Source organism: Lepidochelys kempii, chromosome 3, assembly GCF_965140265.1.
Source record: "Lepidochelys kempii isolate rLepKem1 chromosome 3, rLepKem1.hap2, whole genome shotgun sequence".
Classification (NCBI taxonomy): domain Eukaryota; kingdom Metazoa; phylum Chordata; order Testudines; family Cheloniidae; genus Lepidochelys; species Lepidochelys kempii.
The window spans coordinates 96,484,351-96,508,932 of NC_133258.1; the positions used below are offsets into that span (position 1 = coordinate 96,484,351).

The window sequence follows — 24,582 nt, forward strand, 5'->3', positions numbered from 1 at the left end:
AATAAATTTCAACTGGTATTCTGTTGTTTACCAGTGTGATTAATTGCAATTAATTTTTTTAATTGCAGTTAATTTCTTTGAGTTAATCATATGAGTTAACTGTGATTAATCGACAGCCCTAATTGTAATGTTAAAACTAAGGCCTTTGTGTATTCAGGGTCTCTATATGCCTATTACATTGTAACTGCTATATGGTCTGTATCTTCTGTGTATTATGTATCTTTTATTTTGGTGCACCATTTTATTATATGATTTTTAAATGTAATTCTATTGTATTTTACTATGCTCTAAGTATTTCTTTCTTGCTTTATTAGATATATTGTAACTACTTATTTCTTTTAAATAAGTATTATTTTGTTTTGAACAAGTTCTGCTTGTGTGTGTCAATTCTTGAGCCGAAGGCTGTATCCGTGTCCTTTCAGGGTTAGCAAGACCCCTGGCAATTCCTTTAGGGCAAGTCACAACCTTATTACTCATTTGGACAGAATAAATTGCATAATCATAAGCAAATCACTCTTGGAGTGCCTGAGGTCCAAATTTTGGGGTAACAAGGGGTAATTTAACTCATCTAGATATTTGCCTAGTTTTACAACAGGCTACATAAAATGCACTAGCGAAGTTAGTACAAACTAAACTTTCCTACCATGACTTTTTTATATGGCTCTATATACTATACACTGAAATGAAAGTATAATATTTATATTCCGTTTGATTTATAATTATATGATACAAATGAGAAAGTAAGCATTTTTTTCAGTAATGCTGTGCTGTGACACCTTTGTATTTTTATGTCTGATTTTGTAAGCAAGTAGTTCTTAAGTGAGGTGTAACTTGGGGTACATAGAACAAATCAGACTCCTGAAAGCAGTACAGTAGTCAGGGAAAGGTTGGAGCCACTGGGTAGGTGAGCTCCTGGCTGTAACAAGTCACTAATAACTGACTGGCACAGCTGGGGGCAGAAACTGGGCAGTGCAGGCCCTGGCACTGTTGGGTGCTCTCTGTTGCAACTCCTGGCCGGAGCTGTCAGATTGGCTTTATTTTAATGGCTGTGACTGAACGATGTGCAGCAGGGGAGAAGAACTCCCCTGCCCCACTGACGGAGCAAGTGCAACCTCCCGCTCTCCCTGCCACAGCGCGCCTCGGCTAAGGCTGCGGGAACTAAGACGTCCGTTCTGAGGCGGGAAGGAAGAAGAAGAGGAGGAGGAGGATCCTGGAGCGGGCGGGGGGAGGCAGCGCACGCGCTACTTCCCGCAGCCCAGCGGCGCGCGCTTAGCCTTAAAGTTTGGAGGCGAAGGGGAGGAGCCTTCGCCTTCACTGTTGCGGGCGGGCGCGTCAGCAGGAGTCTTGGTGCGGCTGCGCGGCGGTTGAGCGGCGGATTCGAACGGTCCCGGGGCTGGCGGGGACAGGAAAGGGCGGTTGGACCCGCGCGTGAACGACCGGCCCCTCCGCGCGCTGCGCTCTCGGCTCCCCGGGGGCTGTAGCCTGCACGGCGGTGGCGGGGAGGATGAAGCGAGCGGCGCCCCGCAGCACCCTGCGGAAGCTGATAAAGAGACACAAGCCCCAACTTCGTCTGGCGGCCAACGCCGACCTGCTGGTGAGGGGAACCGAGGGGGGAGCCCCCGGGGGCTGGGCTGGGCTGGGACAGGGCGGGAGGGGGCTGAGGGATCTGCGCAGGCGCGAACTCCTGCCCCTGACAGACGAGCTCCCCTCCTCCTGCGGCAACGGCTCTGCAGCGTCCAAATACCAGGCCGCGACGGGGGTACGGCACCAGCTGCCCGGGGGCGGCGGGGGGGGGCACGCTGAGGGTAGGTCACCCTAGTGCGAGGGGATGTGGGGCTGCGCCGCCTTTGGGGGTGTGGTTCCCCCCCCCCCCCAGGATATGTGACTGGTCCCTAGTTGCTCTGCAGTTTTGGCTCACTGGAGAGTTGAGCTGCCCCTGCCCCGCTTGTGTGTGTGGGTCCAGGTGGCTTCTGGGCACGGGGACGTGAGGTCAGTAGAGGTGCATTACAAGGTACTACACTCCTCAGGGACACCAGGTTGACCATCATATTGTTAATATTTAGGCTTGAAAGGATTCGATTTTATTGGTAAATGGTTGATTTCACTGTAGCACACAGAACCCCATGAAAAGATATTTCTGTGACTAATAATCGATATTTGCAGATGGGCAAAGTAAGAAAAGTGCTACTTGACAATTTTATTTGATTTAAGGATATATACTTTGCATAGTTTAACATGTGATAACTTGTGTTTTAATGGCAATAATACTTTATTTTTTTTAAACTCAGGGCAGGTATACTTAAAATGCTGCATTGGCTACAGTTGCGCCACTGTAGTGCTTAAGTGAAGATGCTCCTATGCTGATGGGAGAGCTTCTTCTGTCGACCTAGTTAATCAGTCTCCACAGGAGCAATGTTGTTGTGAGAAAAGCTCTCCTGCTGACATAATGCTATCTACACATGGGGTTAGATTCGTATAACTATGTTGCTTAGGGGTATGGATTTTTCACACCCTTGAGTAACCGTTATACTGATATAAGTCTGTAGGGTGACCTGGCCTCAGTGTCTACTGTCATTAAATTGTCTGAGATCCCAATAATTTCCTGCAACTATGAACATATAAATTGATAAAATTGAAAAAATGCTTAAAAAGTGCATCCAATGAAGTGAGCTGTAGCTCACGAAAGCTTATGCTCAAATAAATTTGTTAGTCTCTAAGGTGCCACAAGTACTCCTTTTCTTTTTGCAGATACAGACTAACACGGCTGCTACTCTGAAACCTGTCAAAATAAATATTGATATTATCCATCAAAATTATAAATAAAAATCATATTCTGCCAAGCCTGTTTTATTTTGCAGTTACCTCTACAGGCTGATCAGATCCAGACCTCTTTGTTACAGGTACTGTATATATAGTAAATGACAGACCCTGCCTCCAAAGAGTGTACAATCTAAAAGAAATAACAGATTTAATGAAAGGCTAAGCAGGCTGGTCTTTGAGGGAAATAGGGTGACACTAAGAGGATATAGGCAATTTTTAGCCAATCAGAAGGAGTAATTGCAGTTTCCCACCTGCCTAGTTCTTATCATATTGCAGTTTTCCATATGTATTACAGCAAAGGTGAGTTTAGCCATCAGTTAGTAACCATATGGTTATTTGGCCAACTTTTGAATAAATAACATATATAACTGGTGGTTGGAGAGTATAGATGCTATATTTTGGAAATGGGGACTTGGGATAAATGAGTGTAATGCTGTGGTGGACTGTCAGGTAACTGAATGTTGGTTAATAACAGAGATGCACTGCATGTATGCATCTTAAATTGTGCATTTTCTGGTAAAGACACCTGAATAACTTAGGCCTCAAATTGAGCGATGGAGTGCATTCATAGAATCATAGAATATCAGGGTTGGAAGGGACCCCAGAAGGTCATCTAGTCCAACCCCCTGCTCAAAGCAGGACCAATTCCCAGTTAAATCATCCCAGCCAGGGCTTTGTCAAGCCTGACCTTAAAAACCTCTAAGGAAGGAGATTCTACCACCTCCCTAGGTAACGCATTCCAGTGTTTCACCACCCTCTTAGTGAAAAAGTTTTTCCTAATATCCAATCTAAACCTCCCCCACTGCAACTTGAGACCATTACTCCTCGTTCTGTCATCTGCTACCATTGAGAACAGTCTAGAGCCATCCTCTTTGGAACCCCCTTTCAGGTAGTTGAAAGCAGCTATCAAATCCCCCCTCATTCTTCTCTTCTGCAGGCTAAACAATCCCAGCTCCCTCAGCCTCTCCTCATAACTCATGTGTTCCAGTCCCCTAATCATTTTTGTTGCCCTTCGCTGGACTCTCTCCAATTTATCCACATCCTTCTTGAAGTGTGGGGCCCAAAACTGGACACAGTACTCCAGATGAGGCCTCACCAATGTCGAATAGAGGGGAACGATCACGTCCCTCGATCTGCTCGCTATGCCCCTACTTATACATCCCAAAATGCCATTGGCCTTCTTGGCAACAAGGGCACACTGCTGACTCATATCCAGCTTCTCGTCCACTGTCACCCCTAGGTTCTTTTCCGCAGAACTGCTGCCTAGCCATTCGGTTCCTAGTCTGTAGCTGTGCATTGGGTTCTTCCGTCCTAAGTGCAGGACCCTGCACTTATCCTTATTGAACCTCATCAGATTTCTTTTGGCCCAATCCTCCAATTTGTCTAGGTCCTTCTGTATCCTATCCCTCCCCTCCTCCCAGTTTAGTATCATCCGCAAATTTGCTGAGAGTGCAATCCACACCATCCTCCAGATCATTTATGAAGATATTGAACAAAACCGGCCCCAGGACCGACCCTTGGGGCACTCCACTTGATACCGGCTGCCAACTAGATATGGAGCCATTGATCACTACCCGTTGAGCCCGACAATCTAGCCAGCTTTCTACCCACCTTGTAGTGCATTCATCCAGCCCATACTTCCTTAACTTGCTGACAAGAATACTGTGGGAGACCGTGTCAAAAGCTTTGCTAAAGTCAAGAAACAATACATCCACTGCTTTCCCTTCATCCACAGAACCAGTAATCTCATCATAAAAGGCGATTAGATTAGTCAGGCATGACCTTCCCTTGGTGAATCCATGCTGGCTGTTCCTGATCACTTTCCTCTCATGCAAGTGCTTCAGGATTGATTCTTTGAGGACCTGCTCCATGATTTTTCCAGGGACTGAAGTGAGGCTGACTGGCCTGTAGTTCCCAGGATCCTCCTTCTTCCCTTTTTTAAAGATTGGCACTACATTAGCCTTTTTCCAGTCATCCGGGACTTCCCCGGTTCGCCACGAATTTTCAAAGATAATGGTCAATGGCTCTGCAATCACAGCCGCCAATTCCAACTAGTAATTTGAAGCGTACTAGGCACCAGGATTTCCTGGGTTCTTTTGTTCTCTATGTAGAACAAGTACATTTGGAAATACTAGGTGGAGTCAAACAACTGGATAGAAGTCAGACATCTACAGCTGAATTTTCAGAAAACGGGGGTTAATAGAGTTATGCTGAGGCTGAGAGGTATGGATGTTTTGGCGACACTACTTGTTCTAGCTGTAGAGATGGGATGATCGCCTAGGAAGTGTTTGCCATCTAAGGATCCTCCTATCTTGGCTGGTTAATCAGACTTTATGGGAGCTCGTGCCAGTAGCACAAAGCTGCCCTCATGCACAGAAGTATCTGGGTCTAGTGTTTGGGATGAGAGTTGAATACTTTTAACCAGATTTGGAAGTGCTTTTCACTTTTTTTGTTCATAAATGAATTATTTACTTTAGTGGTGTAGGATTTTTGTTTACTTTCACATATATAATTGAAGGAGAACAAAGTGTCTGAATGCAGCAGTGAAAATTATATACATGCACAAAATGTTTCACTTAAATTCAAAATCTGTTTTATACGTTAAACATGGCATTTGGCAGCATTTCTGAGGCTGGGATTTAGTGTATTTGAAGCTAGATCTAGATATACAGTACCAAATAAAAATAGAAATAATCATGTAGAAATAGCTATAGCCCATAATGTTGTATTTTCAGGGTATGTCTACACTACGAAATTAGGTCGAATTTATAGAAGTAGGTTTTTTAGAAATCGGTTTAATATATTCGAGTGTGTGTGTCCCCACAGAAAATGCTTTAAGTGCATTAACTCGGTGGAGTGCTTCCACAGTACCGAGGCTAGAGTTGACTTCCAGAGCGTTGCACTGTGGGTAGCTATCCCGCAGTCTCTGCTGCCCATTGGAATTCTGGGTTGAGATCCCAATGCCTGATGGGGCTAAAACATTGTTGCGGGTGGTTCTGGGTACATATCGTCAGGCCCCCGTTCCCTCCCTCCCTTCCTCCGTAAAAGCAAGGGCAGACAATCGTTTCGCGCCTTTTTTGCTGAGTTATCTGTGCAGACGCCATACCACGGCAAGCATGGAGCCCGCTCAGCTCACTGTCACCGTATGTCTCCTGGGTGCTGGCAGACGCGGTACTGCATTGCTACACAGTAGCAGCAACCCATTGCCTTGTGGCAGCAGATGGTGCAATAGGACTGGTAGCCGTCATCGTCCTGTCCGAGATGCTCCTGGTCGCCTGTGTGAGGTCGATCAGGAGCGCCTGGGCAGACATGGGCGCAGGGACTAAATTTGGAGTGACTTGATCAAGTCATTCTCTTTAGTCCTGCAATCAGTCCTATTGAACCATCTTATGGTGAACAGGGAGGCGGTATGGATTGCTAGCAGTCCTATTGCATCATCTTCTGCCGGGCAGGCAAGAGATGAGGATGGCATGCAGTCCTTCTGCACCGTCTGCTGCCAGCCAAAGATGTAAAAGATAGATGGAGTGTATCAAAACAAGAAATAGACTAGATTTGTTTTGTACTCATTTGCTTCCCCCCCACCCCCCCATCTAGGGGACTCATTCCTCTAGGTCACACTGCAGTCACTCCCAGAGAAGGTGCAGCGAGGTAAATCTAGCCATGTATCAATCAGAGGCCAGACTAACCTCCTTGTTCCAATAAGAACAATAACTTAGGTGCACCATTTCTTATTGGAACCCTCTGTGAAGTCCTGCCTGAAATACTCCTTGATGTAAAGCCACCCCCTTTGTTGATTTTAGCTCCCTGAAGCCAACCCTGTAAGCTGTGCGTCAGTCGCCCCTCCCTCTGTCAGAGCAACGGCAGACAATCGTTCCGCACCTTTTTTCTGTGCGGACGCCGTACCAAGGCAAGCATGGAGGCCGCTCAGCTCACTTCGGCAATTAGGAGCACATCAACCACCACACTCATTATCCAGCAGTATATGCAGCACCAGAACCTGGCAGAGCGATACCGGGTGAGGAGACGACGTCAGCGCGGTCACGTGAGTGATCAGGACATGGACACAGATTTCTCTGAAAGCATGGGCCCTGCCAATGCATGCGTCATGGTGCTAATGCGGCAGGTTCATGCTGTGGAACGCCGATTCTGGGCTTGGGAAACAAGCACAGACTGGTGGGACTGCATAGTGTTGCAGGTCTGGGACGATTCCCAGTGGCTGCGAAACTTTCGCATGCGTAATGGCACTTTCATGGAACTTTGTGACTTGCTTTCCCCTGCCCTGAAGCGCATGAATACCAAGATGAGAGCAGCCCTCACAGTTGAGAAGCAAGTGGCAATAGCCCTGTGGAAGCTTGCAACGCCAGACAGCTACCGGTCAGTTGGGAATCAATTTGGAGTGGGCAAATCTACTGTGGGAGCTGCTGTGATGCAAGTAGCCCACGCAATCAAAGATCCGCTGATATCAAGGGTAGTGACCCTGGGAAATGTGCAGGTCATAGTGGATGGCTTTACTGCAATGGGATTCCCTAACTGTGGTGGGGCCATAGACGGAACCCATATTGCTATCTTGGCACCGGAGCACCAAGCCGCCGAGTACATAAACCGCAAGGGGTACTTTTCAATAGTGCTGCAAGCTCTGGTGGATCACAAGGGACGTTTCACCAGCATCAACGTGGGATGGCCGGGAAAGGTACATGACGCTCGCATCTTCAGGAACTCTGGTCTGTTTCAAAAGCTGCAGGATGGGAATTTCTTCCCAGACCAGAAAATAACCGTTGGGGATGTTGAAATGCCTGTAGTTATCCTTGGGGACCCAGCCTACCCCTTAATGCCATGGCTTATGAAGCCGTACACAGGAAGCCTGGACAGTAGTCAGCAGCTGTTCAGCTACAGGCTGAGCAAGTGCAGAATGGTGGTAGAATGTGCATTTGGACGTTTAAAGGTGCGCTGGCGCAGTTTACTGACTCGCTTAGACCTCAGCAAAACCAATATTCCCACTGTTATTACTGCTTGCTGTGCGCTCCACAATATCTGTGGGAGTAAGGGGGAGACGTTTATGGCGGGGTGGGAGGTTGAGGCAAATCGCCTGGCTGCTGGTTACGCGCAGCCAGACACCAGGGCGGTTAGAAGAGCACAGGAGGGTGCGGAACGCATCAGAGAAGCTTTGAAAACCAGTTTCATGACTGGCCAGGCTACGGTGTGAAAGTTCTGTTTGTTTCTTCTTGATGAAACCCCCCGCCCTTGGTTCACTCTGCTTCCCTGTAAGCTAACCACCCTCCCCTCCTCCCTTCGATCACCACTTGCAGAGGCAATAAAGTCATTGTTGCTTCACATTCATGCATTCTTTATTCATTCATCACACAAATAGGGGGATGACTACCAAGGTAGCCCAGGAGGGGTGGTGGAGGAGGGAAGGAAAATGCCACACAGCACTTAAAAAGTTTACAACTTTAAAATTTATTGAATGCCAGCCTTCTTTTTTTTTGGGCAATCCTCTGTGGTGGAGTGGCTGGTTGGCCAGTGGCCCCCCCACCGCGTTCTTGGGCGTCTGGGTGTGGAGGCTATGGAACTTGGGGAGGAGGGCGGTTGGTTACACAGGGGCTGTAGTGGCAGTCTGTGCTCCAGCTGCCTTTGCTGCAGCTCAACCATACACTGGAGCATATTGGTTTGATCCTCCAGCAGCCTCAGCATTGAATCCTGCCTCCTCTCATCACGCTGCCGCCACATTTGAGCTTCAGCCCTGTCTTCAGCCCGCCACTTACTCTCTTCAGCCCTCCACCTCTCCTCCCGGTCATTTTGTGCTTTCCTGCACTCTGACATTATTTGCCTCCACACATTCGTCTGTGCTCTGTCAGTGTGGGAGGACAGCATGAGCTCAGAGAACATTTAATCACGAGTGCGTTTTTTTTTTTTCTTTCTAATCTTCACTCGCCTCTGGGAAGGAGAAGATCCTGTGATCATTGAAACACATGCAGCTGGTGGAGAAAAAAAAAGGGACAGCGGTATTTAAAAAGACACATTTTATAAAACAGCGGCTACACTCTTTCAGGGTAAACCTTGCTGTTAACATTACATACATAGCACATGTGCTTTCGTTACAAGGTCGCATTTTGCCTCCCCCCACCGCGTGGCTACTCCCTCAACCTTCCCCCCTCCCTGTGGTTAACAGCGGGGAACATTTCTGTTTAGCCACAGGCAATGGACTCCTCTGAGTGTCCCCTGAAGAAAAGCACTCTATTTCAACCAGGTGACCATGAATTATATCTCACTCTCCTGAGGATAACACAGAGAGATAAAGAACGGATGTTGTTTGAATGCCAGCAAACATACACTGCAATGCTTTGTTGTACAATGATTCCCGAGTACGTGTTACTGGCCTGGAGTGGTAAAGTGTCCTACCATGAAGGACACAATAAGGCTGCCCTCCCCAGAAACCTTTTGCAAAGGCTTTGGGAGTACATCCAGGAGAACCGCGAATGCCAGGGCAAAGTAATCCTTTCACATGCTTGCTTTTAAACCATGTATAGTATTTTAAAAGGTACACTCACCGGAGGTCCCTTCTCCGCCTGTCGGGTCCAGGAGGCAGCCTTGGGTGGGTTCGGGGGGTACTGGCTCCAGGTCCAGGGTGAGAAACAGTTCCTGGCTGTTGGGAAAACCGGTTTCTCCGCTTGCTTGCTATGAGCTATCTACAACCTCATCATCATCATCATCTTCTTCGTCCCCAAAACCTGCTTCCGTGTTGCCTCCATCTCCATTGAAGGAGTCAAACAACACGGCTGGGGTAGTGGTGGTTGAACCCCCTAAAATGGCATGCAGCTCATCATAGAAGCGGCATGTTTGGGGCTCTGACCCTGAGCGGCCGTTCGCCTCTCTGATTTTCTGGTAGGCTTGCCTCAGCTCCTTCAGTTTCACGCGGCACTGCTTCGGGTCCCTGTTATGGCCTCTGTCCTTCATGCCCTGGGAGATTTTGACAAAGGTTTTGGCATTTCGAAAACTGGAACGGAGTTCTGATAGCACGGATTCTTCTCCCCAAACAGCGATCAGATCCCGTACCTCCCGTTCGGTCCATGCTGGAGCTCTTTTGCGATTCTGGGACTCCATCATGGTCACCTGTGCTGATGAGCTCTGCATGGTCACCTTCAGCTTGCCTCGCTGGCCAAACAGGAAATGAGATTCAAAAGTTTGCGGTTCTTTTCCTGTCTACCTGGCCAGTGCATCTGAGTTGAGAGCGCTGTCCAGAGCGGTCAGAATGGAGCACTCTGGGATAGCTCCCGGAGGCCAATACGTCGAATTGTGTCCACAGTACCACAAATTCGAGCCAGCAAGGCCGATTTAAGCGCTAATCCGCTTGTCAGGGGTGGAGTAAGGAAATCGATTTTAAGAGCCCTTTAAGTCGAAATAAAGGGCTTCATCATGTGGACGGGTGCAGGTTTACATTGATTTAACGCTGCTAAATTCGACCTAAAGTCGTAGCGTAGACCTAGTGTAGGGCTAAGGAACTGCCTTCAAGTCACTTGCTTAAAACAATATAGGGCACACTCAATGCTCAGAATGTGATATTAAACTAATCATTCTTGCAAAAATTTTGTTAAAAATACCTCCTGTTGTAAGGAGGAGCAATTTGTTTCTCCTGTGTTTTAGAAGGTCCCAGGGTGGTGATCATCCATATGTGATACTCTTGACAACTCTTTTGGCTACTGCTGATACTTTCTAGCAATAGCAACTTCTGTGAATTAACAAGTAAAAACACAAACAGTTGATAGGCCTGGATGTAAATTGGACTCTGGTAGAAAGAGCACATGGTATAACTGTCTTTTTCCTAATAAGATTTGACAATTGTGTTCTGGCTTTTCTATCTCAGTCAGTATTTGTGGCTTGTCTTTTCCCAGAATGACAGCATAATTTAGGGAGGTAGGTTGCACATTCCAGATATGAAAAGAACTGTTAGGTAGTTCCTAAACTAGACTAAAGGCTAGGTTCACAAAAGAACTTAAGCACATAACTGCCACTTCAGGTGTCTAAATCCCAGTATCAGGTCCTACTGGGATTCACAACACCCTGCTCAGCTGCCACCTCGCCCATAGGTGCCTAAATTTTTACAGTAAAAGTTCCCTTGGTGCCTGTGTTTCTGCCTGCCTTCCCGCGCACTGCAGCCCCATGCTCGGCTTCCAGACACCTAAGCCCCAGAGTGATGCAGGAACTGAGGAAAGATAGTTGTTCCTCTGTGTAACTTGCCTGTGGGGCCTGATCTGGTAAGTCTGCTCAGAACTTGGCTACTGGATCAGACCCCCTATAGGTGAGCTTGCACAAAATGTCTGGGCATGAGAGGAAGAGGAGTAGGACCTGCATCATAACGTTTAGCCTGGTGATTAGGGTACTCATCAGAGATATGGGGGATTCCCAGGTCAAGTCCACCTGGTGGAAAAAGGGATTTGAACAGGGGTCTATCATTCTCAGGGGAGGGTCCTAACCATTGAGCTATGGGATATTCTGAGAGGGAGCTCCCTCTCTCTCTCCTGTTGAAGCTTTTGCCACAGGTGTCTGGCGAATACAGTCTTGGGCTGGGGGCTGCGGTGGCTGAGCCCACTCTGCAATCACCCTTCAGCAGCGGCTCCTGCCCTGTGGGGCTGGGCTTGGCTGCCTGCTCCAGCCCATTGGCTCTTCCAGCTTGTAGATTGGGAAGAGCCTGCCACAGCATCATCTGGCATGTGTTTCTGCACACAGGTGGGGCCCCATCCCCCATGACTAGGGTGACTGGGTGTCTGGTGTTCAGCTGGAATACCTGGTTGTAAAGGGACCCTGGTGTCTCCGGTCAGCACCGCCGACCGGGCTGTTAAAAGTCCGGTCGGCGGTGCTGTGGCGCTCAGGCAGACTAGTCCCTACCTGTCCTGGCTCTGTGCTGTGCCCTGGAAGCGGCCATTGGGTCTGGCCCCTAGGTGGAGGGGGGAGCACACGAGGCTCTGTGCGCTGCCCTGCCCCAAGCACCAGCTCCGCACTCCCATTGGCCGGGAACTGCAGGCAATGGGAGCTGCGGGGGCGGTGCCTGTGGACAAGAGCAGTGTGCACAGAGCCACCTGCCACGCCTCTGCCTAGCAGCTGGTCCTGATGGTTGCTTCCAGGGTGCAGCGCGGTCCGCGGTGCCAGGACAGGCAGGAAGCCTGCCTTAGCCCCCTGCTGCGCCACTGACTGGGAGCTGCCGGAGGTAAGCCCGTGACCCAACCCCCTGCCCCAGCCCTGAACCTTCCCCAACCCCGGAGCCCCATCCTGCACCACAAACCCCTCATACCTGGCCCCACCCCAGAGCCTGCACCCCCAGATGGAGCCCTCAGCCCCCCTGCACCCACCCCACAGCCCCCTCCCACATCCTGAACCCCTCTGCCCCCAGCCAGAGCCCTCACCCCCCCTGTACCCCTACCCCTTGCCTCCACACTCCAACCCCCTGCCCCAACCCAGTGAAAGTGAGTGAGGGTGGGGGAGAGCGAGCCACTGAGGGAGGGGGAATGTAGTGAGCAGGTGCAGGGCCTTGGGGAATGGGGGGGTAGGGTGTTCGGTCTTGTGGGATTAGAAAGTTGGCAACCCTACCTGTGACACTCAGACCCTTCTGGGTGCAGCTGGATGCAGGGACTCAGGATTTCTCCTCTCTCTCCTGGGACTCTCTTTATTATTCCCTCCCCTCCCCCCTTGACCCCATTACCTCAGGATCCCCAACTTCCCCTGAGACTCTCCCAACCCAGTTCCCTCAGGATCTCCCCTGGGACTCTCATCTCATCCCATCCCAGTGAACTTCATCTTGATCCCCAGCATGGGGACTTTGCTCTCCATGCCAGCCCCATCTCCTCTTCTTGGGAAATCTCCAGAATCTCTACTAGGATAGATATGACCCACTTCCTTGCTGAGGCTCTCTGGAAGCCAGAGCTCTTCTGCCCCCTGGCTTTAGACATGGCTCCCAAGCCTCCCCACTTGATGGAGTCTCCTGCAACTGGCGTTTTTCAAATGTCAGCCTTCTCAGGAAGCGCTGCTCAAGAGCTAGTGCCCCGTGCCACAACTGAGGAATCTAGCTCCACCTTCTGAGCGTCCAGCATGCAGGTGGGGCCCTCCCCCAGGACACACATGCCCGCCCTCTTCCTGGCTTTGGTGCTGCTGGATGCAGGGCTTCACCTGCTGAACCTGGCTGTACATATGGGTGATGGAGTAGCTCAGAAAATGATAAAACAAAGAGAAGTGGGTGGATGGCTGCGTCCACTCTAGCCTTGCCAGCCACTGCTGTTTCTCTGTGACAAAATAGTGAAAGATTTGGCAAGAGAAAGAACTCATGAGAGTGACTGTAACATAATGGTTAGAGCACTCATCTTGGAGGTGGGAGGACCCAGGATCCAGTCACCCTGCTCCAATGACTTTTTTTTTAAATTATTTATACGCAGCAGAACAGCTTCAGAAGGAGAGAGTGAGGGAGCGCCACTTGAGCATATTCTGTAGTCCAGTGGTTACAGGCACTCGCCTGAGAGGTGACAGATCCCTGCTCAAATCCCTTCTCCTCCTCAGGAGGAGAGGGTGTCTCCCACATCCCAGGTGAGTATGTCCGTGCTAAAAGTTATGAAGGAGAGCCTTTCTTGTTCTCTCACTCCCCCAGCTTCTTGCAAAAATGGCATAGTCATGTAACTCAGATTGCTAACCAGAGGTAGGTGCCTAGCCTTGGATGCCTATCTGAGAGAGAGGCAGAGCTTAACATACACCCCTGGGTTTGGCATCTTCTGTTGGCTAGTTTAGGTGAGGCGTCTCTTTCCTGCATCATCTACCTTCTACACTCACTACATGCCAGAAGTATAGTAAAAGCATATGGCAGTCGGTTTTTCAGCTGTCCAAGAGGGCTTGGACCTTTTGTAAGGTCTCAAGTTGTGGAGCTCCAGGCTCTCCTCCAGTTTGAGGTAATGGGAGAAGAACAGTACCCTATTTGACTGCTTTATTTTAGAACCACAGACATGTATCTGAATTATAAAAACCACCTCAGATATCATCCTGCCCTCCCAGTTTGCAGTATTGGTGCTGAATCTTAAGAAATAGATCTTTCATTTCAGATATATCCTCCACTGAACAGCTTAAGGCACACCGGCAGGACAATGTGAAGAAGCTCATACTGATTCTTTCTATACTTTTTCCTTGGGGTAAAATGGAGGAGTTTACTCTTTAATGCTGCCATTTTGGCAGCTTCATGCCTACAAATATTTTTCTGATTAATGGGAGTTCAGTGTATTATAATGCAGGGTCATTGTTGCAATGAGTAGTGTAGAATTTTGTCTTATATAGTACCTTTTCCGCTTGAGACGTACTAGTATAATATACAAGTGACTGGATGAAATGTGTATGCTTAGGTACTTAGCAATAACTCACTCACCTGCTTGGACATTTCCATCAGTTTTATTGAGGGGATCACTTTTTTGCTTTTTTCCATTCCACTTGCCTTGGCCTAGTCCCTTTAAATTATTTTTGAAATATTTGTTATTTATCTGTTTTATTGAGGAGCACTCTGATTTTACTGACACTGGTATGTATTTTTTAAATTCATGATTGCAGGGGAAAACTTCTGAAACCTTGGAAAACATTGCTATTAAAAATAGAATAATAAGAACACAGCTGGTCAGAGAGAAAAGCACTCTTTAAAGCTGACTTTCAAATGAAGATTTTTACCTTTTGATGCTACAGTAGAGTATAGATGTCAGCAGAACAAATTCATTTTTCAATTACTTTAAGAATTTAAAGTGTGGAAAATTTGTGTAGTTACCCTTTTCCAAAAGTCTAATCCCCATGTTGATATGTTCAATAATCCAGGTTCTTATGCTGAACATTATTTTAGTGCCACTGTTTGAATGTTTCAAATAGTCTCTGCATGAGTAGTTAAAATTTTTTAATCAGATTAAAAATGGCTTTGAGAGTTTGCCAGGCAAACCTGCACGAATGTCTGCTTTTTATATAGTACATATATTTATATAAAAATTGGCATGATTTGGACATATCTGTTGCATATTAATACTTCTGTAGTTCAGCAGATTAAAAAATTTCATCCATGTGGTATGCTAGCATTAAAAATATGCTTGTTCTCAACAGTAGATTCTCTGTGTGTATTGTATGTCTATTACCAAAGTATTTCCAGTAAATAAACTCTGAATTATATATTTTTCTTGTTATAATTTTCTAGCTTTGCAGAACAGATATTGAGAGAAATAAGCAAGAAATGGTTTTTGCATGTTTTATGATGACATGATATGAATGAAATATAACTTAATAGCATATTCCAGGGGTCTTTTCTAAACGTTCTGATTGAGAATAAATTGTAGATTTTATATAAATCACATAAATGAAAGATTTTCTCTAATCATAGAATCATAGAATATCAGGGTTGGAAGGGACCCCAGAAGGTCATCTAGTCCAACCCCCTGCTCAAAGCAGGACCAATTCCCAGTTAAATCATCCCAGCCAGGGCTTTGTCAAGCCTGACCTTAAAAACCTCTAAGGAAGGAGATTCTACCACCTCCCTAGGTAACGCATTCCAGTGTTTCACCACCCTCTTAGTGAAAAAGTTTTTCCTAATATCCAATCTAAACCTCCCCCACTGCAACTTGAGACCATTACTCCTCGTTCTGTCATCTGCTACCATTGAGAACAGTCTAGAGCCATCCTCTTTGGAACCCCCTTTCAGGTAGTTGAAAGCAGCTATCAAATCCCCCCTCATTCTTCTCTTCTGCAGGCTAAACAATCCCAGCTCCCTCAGCCTCTCCTCATAACTCATGTGTTCCAGTCCCCTAATCATTTTTGTTGCCCTTCGCTGGACTCTCTCCAATTTATCCACATCCTTCTTGAAGTGTGGGGCCCAAAACTGGACACAGTACTCCAGATGAGGCCTCACCAATGTCGAATAGAGGGGAACGATCACGTCCCTCGATCTGCTCGCTATGCCCCTACTTATACATCCCAAAATGCCATTGGCCTTCTTGGCAACAAGGGCACACTGCTGACTCATATCCAGCTTCTCGTCCACTGTCACCCCTAGGTCCTTTTCCGCAGAACTGCTGCCTAGCCATTCGGTCCCTAGTCTGTAGCTGTGCATTGGGTTCTTCCGTCCTAAGTGCAGGACCCTGCACTTATCCTTATTGAACCTCATCAGATTTCTTTTGGCCCAATCCTCCAATTTGTCTAGGTCCTTCTGTATCCTATCCCTCCCCTCCAGCGTATCTACCACTCCTCCCAGTTTAGTATCATCCGCAAATTTGCTGAGAGTGCAATCCACACCATCCTCCAGATCATTTATGAAGATATTGAACAAAACTGGCCCCAGGACCGACAATCTTTTCTCTTGTAAATGAAACCTGTTAGGGTAAAATGCTTATTTTAAAATTCAGCCGTTAGAACTTAAGAAATGGCCATACTGGGTCAGACCAAAGGTCCATCTAGCCCAATATCCTGTTTTCCGACAGTGGCCAATGCCAGGTGCCTCAGAGGGAATGAACGGAACAGGTAATCAAGTAATCCATCATCCCCTGTCGCCCATTCCCAGCTTCTGGCAAACTTTTAACTTTTAAAATACCATTGACCATCTATCATCCTATATCAGTTTTAAGCTAGTCACTTAGAATAAAACCTCTGCAGTGGGAAATAAGTGTGTAGTGGGACATAATATGAACTCAAATGTGTATACGTTTATAGTTGAAAACTTAAAGACCCATGTCTGCCCTTGATCCATGACCACATTTCCATTGTTGTCAATGGACATTACACATGGGGGTCAAGAGCAGTGTATAATAGTCTTAATTGTGCTGTATTAAGATTACAGGAGTGGGTTTACTCAAGTAGCCCATTGAAGATAATGGGGCCACTTGTGAGTAAATGTTTTTGGGATTAGGCCTCTGGTGCAGGTTGTGTTAAACTGTACAATCTGTAGTTTAGTTTCTCCTTTCTTTTCCTCTTTCCTTTGAAAACTGAGGCACTACATTTATCAAGAGATTAATTTTTAATCACCTGTCTGGCACTTGCATTTTTATGATTTTAAGAAGCTATTTGTTTTGATAGCCGTTATTCCATTCATCAGTGGGGTATATTCTATCCTGTGTTTGAGATCTGCTTGGTGCAAGAAGATGTGGAGGAGTTTGAGGGAGTCTGTTATGGCTCCCTTATTCTGTATGTTTAAATTAGATTATGTCTACACTCTCACTTCTGTCAGTATAATTTATGTCGCTTGGGATGTGAAAAAGCCACTCCAAGCAACATAAGTTACACCAACCTGAGCGCTGGTGCGGACAGCACTATGTCTGCAGGAGAGCTTCTCCCACCGCCAAAGAGCTTCTCCCTCCTACCACTTCTCGCGGTGGCTAGAGTAATTAAGCCTATGGGAGAGCTCTGTCCCCTCAATTTAGAACAGCTACATTGGAGAGTTTACAGCAGCGCAGATGCGTTAGTCCAGCTGCGGCGCTGTAAACTCTCTAGCGTAACCATAGCCTGAGGGTTGAGTACTGATGGAGCAGAGCGCTGCCCTTTCCTTAATGTCGTCTGTAATATGGACAGGGTGTGAGGGATCATTGCATTTGACCTAGGAGATAGTTGCTGCTGCTTTGCACTGCAGGATTGGAAATGAGAGTCTTGGACTAACATACGGGAAGAATTTCCCAAACTAGTTTGTGGACCATACTTGGTGATGGCAGGAAGGAGTTAACTGGTCACATGGTACTAATTGCTCCTTCCCCCCGCAATTCCTAAAGAATGGTTAAATAAAGAAACACTGTCTCTGAAAATAATTGTAGGTAAATATTCAGCACAAAGTGAGAGGGCTCAAGGGTGATTCATAAAATCTAAACTAAGTCCAGGTTTTTTTAGTTACCGACAAACTAAATGAGTACATGGTTTGAACCTAAAGGCGTAACTCCTAGTTGTAGACAGGATTTTTTTTTTTAGGAAACTGTTGGGAAACACCAAAGTATATTCTGTAGGACCAAGTATTATGCCTGCAGGTGTATCTGTGGCTTTTTTTTAGTACAGACACTTTTTAAAAGTTTGGCTAAATTGAAGCTGTGTGTGCAGGAAATTTTTGGGGGCAAGAAATGTTCAGGGCTAGAAAATTAAACTGTAGCTGAGTAATAGGGTTTTCTTGAAAACCCTTCACAGGAATTATTTCGCTGCATCTTTTGAAGTAAAGGATTCATGCCCTTTTAAAAATAAAGTATTTGCTAAATCCATATAAATGATTGACAGTTTATAAGCATTTTGTTGGAAACCTATTTCACTGCATTGGTGTTTTGTTCTTCAAAGGTGCATTTGAACTTCTTACTGTTTCTCCACCGATTAGCAGAAGAAGCCAGGGCAAATGCTTTCGAGAACAAGAGTAAAACAATTAAATCTGAACATACCATGGTGGCAGGAAAGGTAATAAAATTAAAGTTGAAATTTCTCTCTCCCTTTTTTTTGCTTAAACACTTAATATTAAAGGTTTATAGATAAGGTCGCATTGTTACTATACAAAAGCCAGGATATACAACAGTAAAGATTTCTAGAGCAATGCTATCTTTGCTATGTTTTTTATATATAAACAAAACATTTTAAAAAACCCACTTCAAAATATATTAATCCTCCGGAACCTTAACAATAATAAAAAAATCAGTGTTGTAAAATTCACTACAATAACATCAAATAAACTGCCCGCACATTAACATATTCCCCATCTCTTTCCATAACTCCAAATTTAAAAATTTTCCAAAACAAAGACCATAATTTCCCTGCCCTTCAGTGTCTCGAGTGTGGGGAGTGATGAAAATCTGGACTCTTCCAGACCAAGAATGGGATCAAGTTCCAGAGTGGAGGAGTGTTTGTGGAAAATGCTGTTATATCAAGGGAGCTGTAGGTATAGTGGCTCTGCTGATCTTAACTGCAACAATACATGTGGGTCTGTTACCAGTGGGGAGGTGAGGAATATCATCTTGAGCCCAGGCTAAGCAGGTGGTCTGAGAGAGCTTCACAAGTAGATTGCATGAAACAACAAAAAGCAGTTTAAGACAAACATCCGGAGAGGGCATCTGATGCTCCTTCCAATCCTAGACCCCCACTTGTTTCTCTCTCTCCCTGGACCCTGCCCTGTTTCATTTAGGCAAGGGAATTCCTGAGTGGAGTGTGGGAGAGGAACACTTGGAAGTGTAAGGCCTCATCCAAAACTCCATCTCTTTCAGATGCTGAGTCATCCTTGCATCTACCTTAGTAGGACTGGACAAAATGGAAAAATGATGCCATGCAGCTTTAACATATTGGAGGCCCAGCACCCCATGCATATTAAATTTTCTAGTCCTATTTTTCTTGTAAAATATTTGCTGGATATATTAATGCTAATATATTTAATACAAAATATAGAAGATGTGCAGTGTGGCCCTGTTAAATATTGTGGTTACAATCTTGTGCATTTCTAACCTTTTAACTGTGCAGTCTTAATATTATTTAAATATCGTTGCTCTTCTATTTTTTTAAGTGAAAAGATGGAGAAAGAAGAAATTGCCTCGTTTTAATAATGTTAACACTTAAATGGTTCTCAGTCGGGCTGAGAAGTGAACTTCTTAATTTAAACTCTAAACCAAAAAATGCCCATTCAAAAGTTTTGGTGCCCTTTTCATAAATTAAAAAAAACCCCAATATGAAGCATTACAAACAAAAATCAACCCATAACAGCAGTAAAAGCACAAGATGTTATAAAATGTGATATCTAGATATAATGGGGTCAGAGCCTTAAGGGATGTGGTGAGAGCTTTGAAGAACTATTGACACTTCTGGGTGGTCTCTAGAAAACATTTGTTTTGGAAAGTTTTTTGCTTTTGAAGTTGCATTTTGTCTAAAGTATGTTCTGTGATATGAATTTCAATATGACTGATTTTGTTTGAATAACAGTGGGCATATAAGTAATGATGAATATACTTTCTTTCACTTTCACAGGTTATCTTAAAGAAGAGCAGAGGCTAGGAAATCAAGAAGTACTCTCTAATCCTGCTTGCTTTACCAGTGTATTTTTATTAACTCTTTAGTATCATGGCTAGGATCCTCAGTTGGTATAAATAAGCATAATTTCATTGAAGTCAATACATCTACACTGCTTTACCTTTGTTGAGGAATTGGACTTATGTTCTTAAGAAACATCCATGTTTACATGTGATGTGCATTCCTTTATACATGAGTCTCTTACCAAAGCACAAGGCAAACACTTGTGGTGAAGGTAATTATTATTATTTCTTTTTATAATGTAAGTTTTCGGTTGCATCTTCAACTAAAATACTGGGAAAAGCCTATAGCATTTCCCTTCCATGTGCTTACGGTAGTTGTATTCCTAATATATTAATCATTCTAAGAGAGACTTATTAATGAGGAGTTTACGCTAAATGTCAGGTTAGTTTTTGTTATAGCAGCAAAATGTTGGCTTTTTAAAGAAGACTGACAGTCTGAAAATGTTGCATCAAATATCTTGGTTTCAGATTGTTTATAAATATCTAGTTTCAGAGCCTTAATTCTTGAAATAATTTTAAAGAACAGCACAAGTTACTTAAATAAACCTTCTATATTTTTTGGGACTGGTAATGGGATATGGAACCTTTATTTTTAGATGGTGTCCTGACTTCTCCCAAAATTGCTCCATTGACTGTCCTGTGGTTTACATCAAATGAGCTGATGGTCTTAATTTAGGTCCTTGTGGGCAGGTGCACTTCATAAAAACAACCACTACAACTGACATCAGTTGCTGTGCTTGAAGTTAGACCTAGAAGCGGCATCAAGGATCAGCTAGGCATGGATACTATGCTGCTCTCTGCCTTCATTTCTCTGGGTTGAATCTCAGTGGTGTGTGGATATGGTGTATATATTTTACGTATATAGTGCTTCAATTTCAAGTGTCTAGAATCCTTATGAAACTAAACTTTTAAAAATGTAGACTTGTATCTTTTTCTTTTGTGTTGCTTTGTGATTTATGTAATATTCGTTAACAGTGCTTCATGTGTGCATATCAGTTAATTAATTTTTCATTGAACAGAAAAAAATAAAGACTTTTTATACAATGTGGTCATGTTGAATTGTCTTATACTGTTAATATGTTAACAGGACTCAAAGTATGCAAAGATAAATCAAACAGGAATTTTACCAAATGAAAATATTCAGATCTATTTAAGCAAATTGTAGTAAAATTTAAATCCAAATGCATAAACTGTACAAATAGCATGCTTCTTTCTATATTTTAAATCCTGCATTCTAGTATAATTTGGTGTATTCTTATGGCAAAATATCTAAACTGCTTTTCAGGGGTGTTTAAAAGTTTTATCCATAACAGTATACAGAGAGGGGAGATGAATTCTTTGTGGTTCAGTTATTTCCTTTTGTGTTCTTGCTCTTCAGTACCATTAGCTTGTGGATGGGGAGAAAGATGGGAGAGATGCTATGTGGCTCTCCCTCTACCATTCAACTTTTCGCCTGCCCCAGTGCCACAGAGAGAGACTCTTCTCTGCTCTGGTACCACCAGCTGAGGATGGAGATGGGAAGAGGAAAGATGGACTCCCTCTTGCCTTACCAACTTTCAGTACCACTAGCTGGCGGGTGGGAAAAGAAGGTGCTCCAGTGCTTGGACTCATCTCTCTCTCCTTTTCCTCTCTTTTATATTCACACCCACAATGAAAGTGAGGGGGAGGATGTGTAGGAGAGGGAAAGCTGAGGAGACAGTAAGTCATGAAGGAAGCAGAGGGAATGAATGGAGGGATATTGATCCAGTATGCCTTAGAAAGACCTTAATAGAAAAGATCTAAGTCAAAACTAAGTTTTCTAGTATTTTGTCAGCCGATGTATCTTTTGCCTACCATCAGGACAGCCTTCCCTGGGTGCAGTTCAGAAGATGATAGTTATTTGCAAAACTAGTGCACTTGAATCTCCGCCTAACCCCTATATACTAGCAAATTTTGATACTCTGTTGTATAGTTAGGTTGTTTAGAGTCAAATGTGCACTTTTTATGTTTGTTTGTCAGGCAGAAATGGTATGAAGTATTGTAAGAGGCTATATTCATATATAATGTAGAAAAGATACTCTATTTTGTGGTGGTTGAGAAATTATATGAACATATAATTAAGTTACTGTAATAAATATGCACAAAAGCAAGAGTTAAGGTTACAGGAACAACTTTAACAATGACATTTCCTACTTTTTGAATACTTAGTTGTACAACTATCTTTACATCCTCTTAAAATACTTTTGTGTATGGAGTGTCCTAGGGTTTTGTAAAAGCTAAATCTGTTTCATTCTCTAGAGTCCGGCTTTTGAAGCACTGCTGGCTTGCAAATATTGCTAGTGGTGCATAGAAATTCTATAAATTGGAAACAATCTGACTGAACATGCGTAGGTTCTGTCCCAGGCATATTAGGGAGGACACAGGAAGAAGCCACTCTCTTACAAAGCCTAGTAGCTTCTCTGCCAGGAAGACAAGGCAAACTCTTACAATTTTTTACCCTTTTGAAGCACTGTTCAATGTCCCACGTTCCCGCTACCAATACCTCAACACCCAGAACCTTCCCAAAGACGCAAATAGATCCCAGAAAAAGCCAATAAAAATAAGGTACATTTTTAAAGTGAGTACCAAAATATATTACAAAAGAAACAAAATACGCAGTGCCCTCAAAACATCCCTGCAAACACTCAGAAGAGGTTTGTGGTTGTGCAAGAATCCTGTGAGAGAATATCTTCAAGGAAGAAAAATTAAGTAAATATTTTCCCTTCTTTAAAGGTAACTCTGCATGGGATTTTTCAATTGTGCCAAGTAAGTATCTTGAGAAATGTACTAAAATATTGGAATACTCATCAAGCAACAAGACTTTTTCCCTGCAAGAATTTCCCTGGGGCTTGCGGCACAAAGGCTCAGGCATCAGATTCTAAGGATCCTGTAAACAGCTATTGATTTGGTCTGTGTGTACTCAGTCCTTCTCTTCCCAGTTGCAATGAGGAGTAAGAAAGGGCATAGTTGACAAGTCTAGAGCTTCAGAGCACAGGCAATTATTACCAAGCTGTACAAGTGTACTGAACTGAGCTTAGGGGGCTGGGGCAGAGCACCCTACCAGTCGTCAATTAACAGCCATTTTGCTTGGGGAGTGCTGTACTGGATTATTATGAAATTATTATAAATTTAAAATAATAAGACATTGCAGGTACTTTGGAAAAAATTGATATGATATTGTATGTGCAAAGTTAATTTTAGCATTTCTTGACTAATTGTTTAAATCATCCAGTAATATTCTCTAACACTTTTTTTAAAATAAAATTTCAGGTAGTTCTAAACACTACTAAGTGTGTGAATAGTGTATTAATGATCTCATACTTTACAAACGGATTACCTTCCCATTCTAGTCCAAACTTGTATCTGTTCACATTTAGGCCTTAGGCTGTGATCCAAAAAACACACACGTGCTTAACTTGACACACTTTGTCCCACTGAACTCAATGACACTGCTCTTGCATAAAGTTACTTACATGTATGACTGTTTTCAAGAGTGAAATCTTAAATTTCAAATTCTATGATGCATATTATGTCTTATGATGATGACCCCTATTCCCCAGTGAGAGTGTGTATGGAAATACATTTCAGAAATGCAGACACAGTGAAACTCATTTTTCAGCATGGATGGAAGTTCCTTTTCTAATCATAAGGTGGGCATAGAGTGAAAATAGTATACTGTCTTTGTTTGCCTTAAGCAGCCTCCTATTATAAGAAAATAATCTGTCTGTTCTTACTAGAATAATGTATGCTGTGACACTTCCAGAGTTTTGAAGCTCACCAAGTTTGGATTGCTGACAGATGTAGGGCAATTAAACTGACTTAAAAAAAATTCCTTGTTCACATCAAAAATGGGAGAGCTTTGTTGCTAGGACAGGAGGAAAAAGCTAAATGTGCTAAGCTTTGACAGTATCTTGAAGATGTTGCCTTTTTCAGGATACTGGGGTAGATCACATGGTATTCTGAATTATTCAGCAGTTGGTTGGCTATTTGGACAACATAATCACCTTTAGAACTGTTTGGTGTAGTTGTGTGTTGCATAAACATGGATGTGTTTGTGCATGTTTCCCATATGACAATTAATGATGCAACTAGTAACTGAAGCAAATATTGAAACAAATACAATCTCTTATCATCATAAGGCTTCATTTCTCTTTAATATTGTGCTCACAATTTTCCTTCAGTAAGATATGTAAATAAGAGTTAAGTTTCCCCCACATGGAAAGCTTCATAACAAAGTTCTTTGAGTTTGTGTGAAGTGAATGTGGACAAAAGTTTGTATTGAGGGTTTTTGTTTGTAATTGGTATTTAACATTGAAATGCTGATAGTGGTAAAACATAACAAAGCTCAATATTTCAGAGCCTTAATTGGTATGTCAGACTTAAGTTATTCAGTATGTTTAAACAAGATATATAACAATTTTCTAGTAATATAATTGGAATGTGGGCTGCTCTTCTTTAATGTCTGGTGGAACTGTTGTTTGCCTAAGTGCTAATGAGAAGAAACTAGTTTGCAACAAATTTCTTACAAGTGTGTCTAAGCAGTTGTCTCAAGCTTCACTATTCAGAAGAAGCTGACTAGAAAAACATCTTTACTGCTTAAATTGGCATTTGCACTTTGCTGAATACTTTTTTATTATTTGTATTACCATAGTGCCTAGTAGCCCTAATCATGGGGATGCATGTGGTAGCTGCTGTACAAAGACAGATAGTCCTTGCCCCAAGA

At 44.1% G+C, this 24,582-nt stretch overlaps 1 protein-coding gene across 1 annotated transcript; it reads left to right on the plus strand.

The window, feature by feature from the left end:
- Positions 1-1,248: 1,248 nt before the first annotated feature.
- CENPW (centromere protein W) lies at positions 1,249-20,907 on the plus strand. The gene is made up of 3 exons (XM_073335187.1): positions 1,249-1,594; positions 18,115-18,228; positions 19,777-20,907. Exons 1-3 carry the CDS (start codon positions 1,505-1,507, stop codon positions 19,801-19,803), a joined length of 231 nt encoding a protein of 76 aa, XP_073191288.1. The 5' UTR covers positions 1,249-1,504; the 3' UTR covers positions 19,804-20,907.
- Positions 20,908-24,582: the final 3,675 nt, after the last annotated feature.

Excerpts from the sequence above, each read along its gene's own strand:
- CENPW (XM_073335187.1), top strand. The coding sequence starts at position 1,505 with ATGAAGCGAGCGGCGCCCCGCAGCACCCTGCGGAAGCTGATAAAGAGA. Across the intron at positions 1,595-18,114 it reads CGGCCAACGCCGACCTGCTG|GTGCATTTGAACTTCTTACT; the intron begins GTGAGGGGAACC and ends TGTTCTTCAAAG. Across the intron at positions 18,229-19,776 it reads ATACCATGGTGGCAGGAAAG|GTTATCTTAAAGAAGAGCAG; the intron begins GTAATAAAATTA and ends TCACTTTCACAG.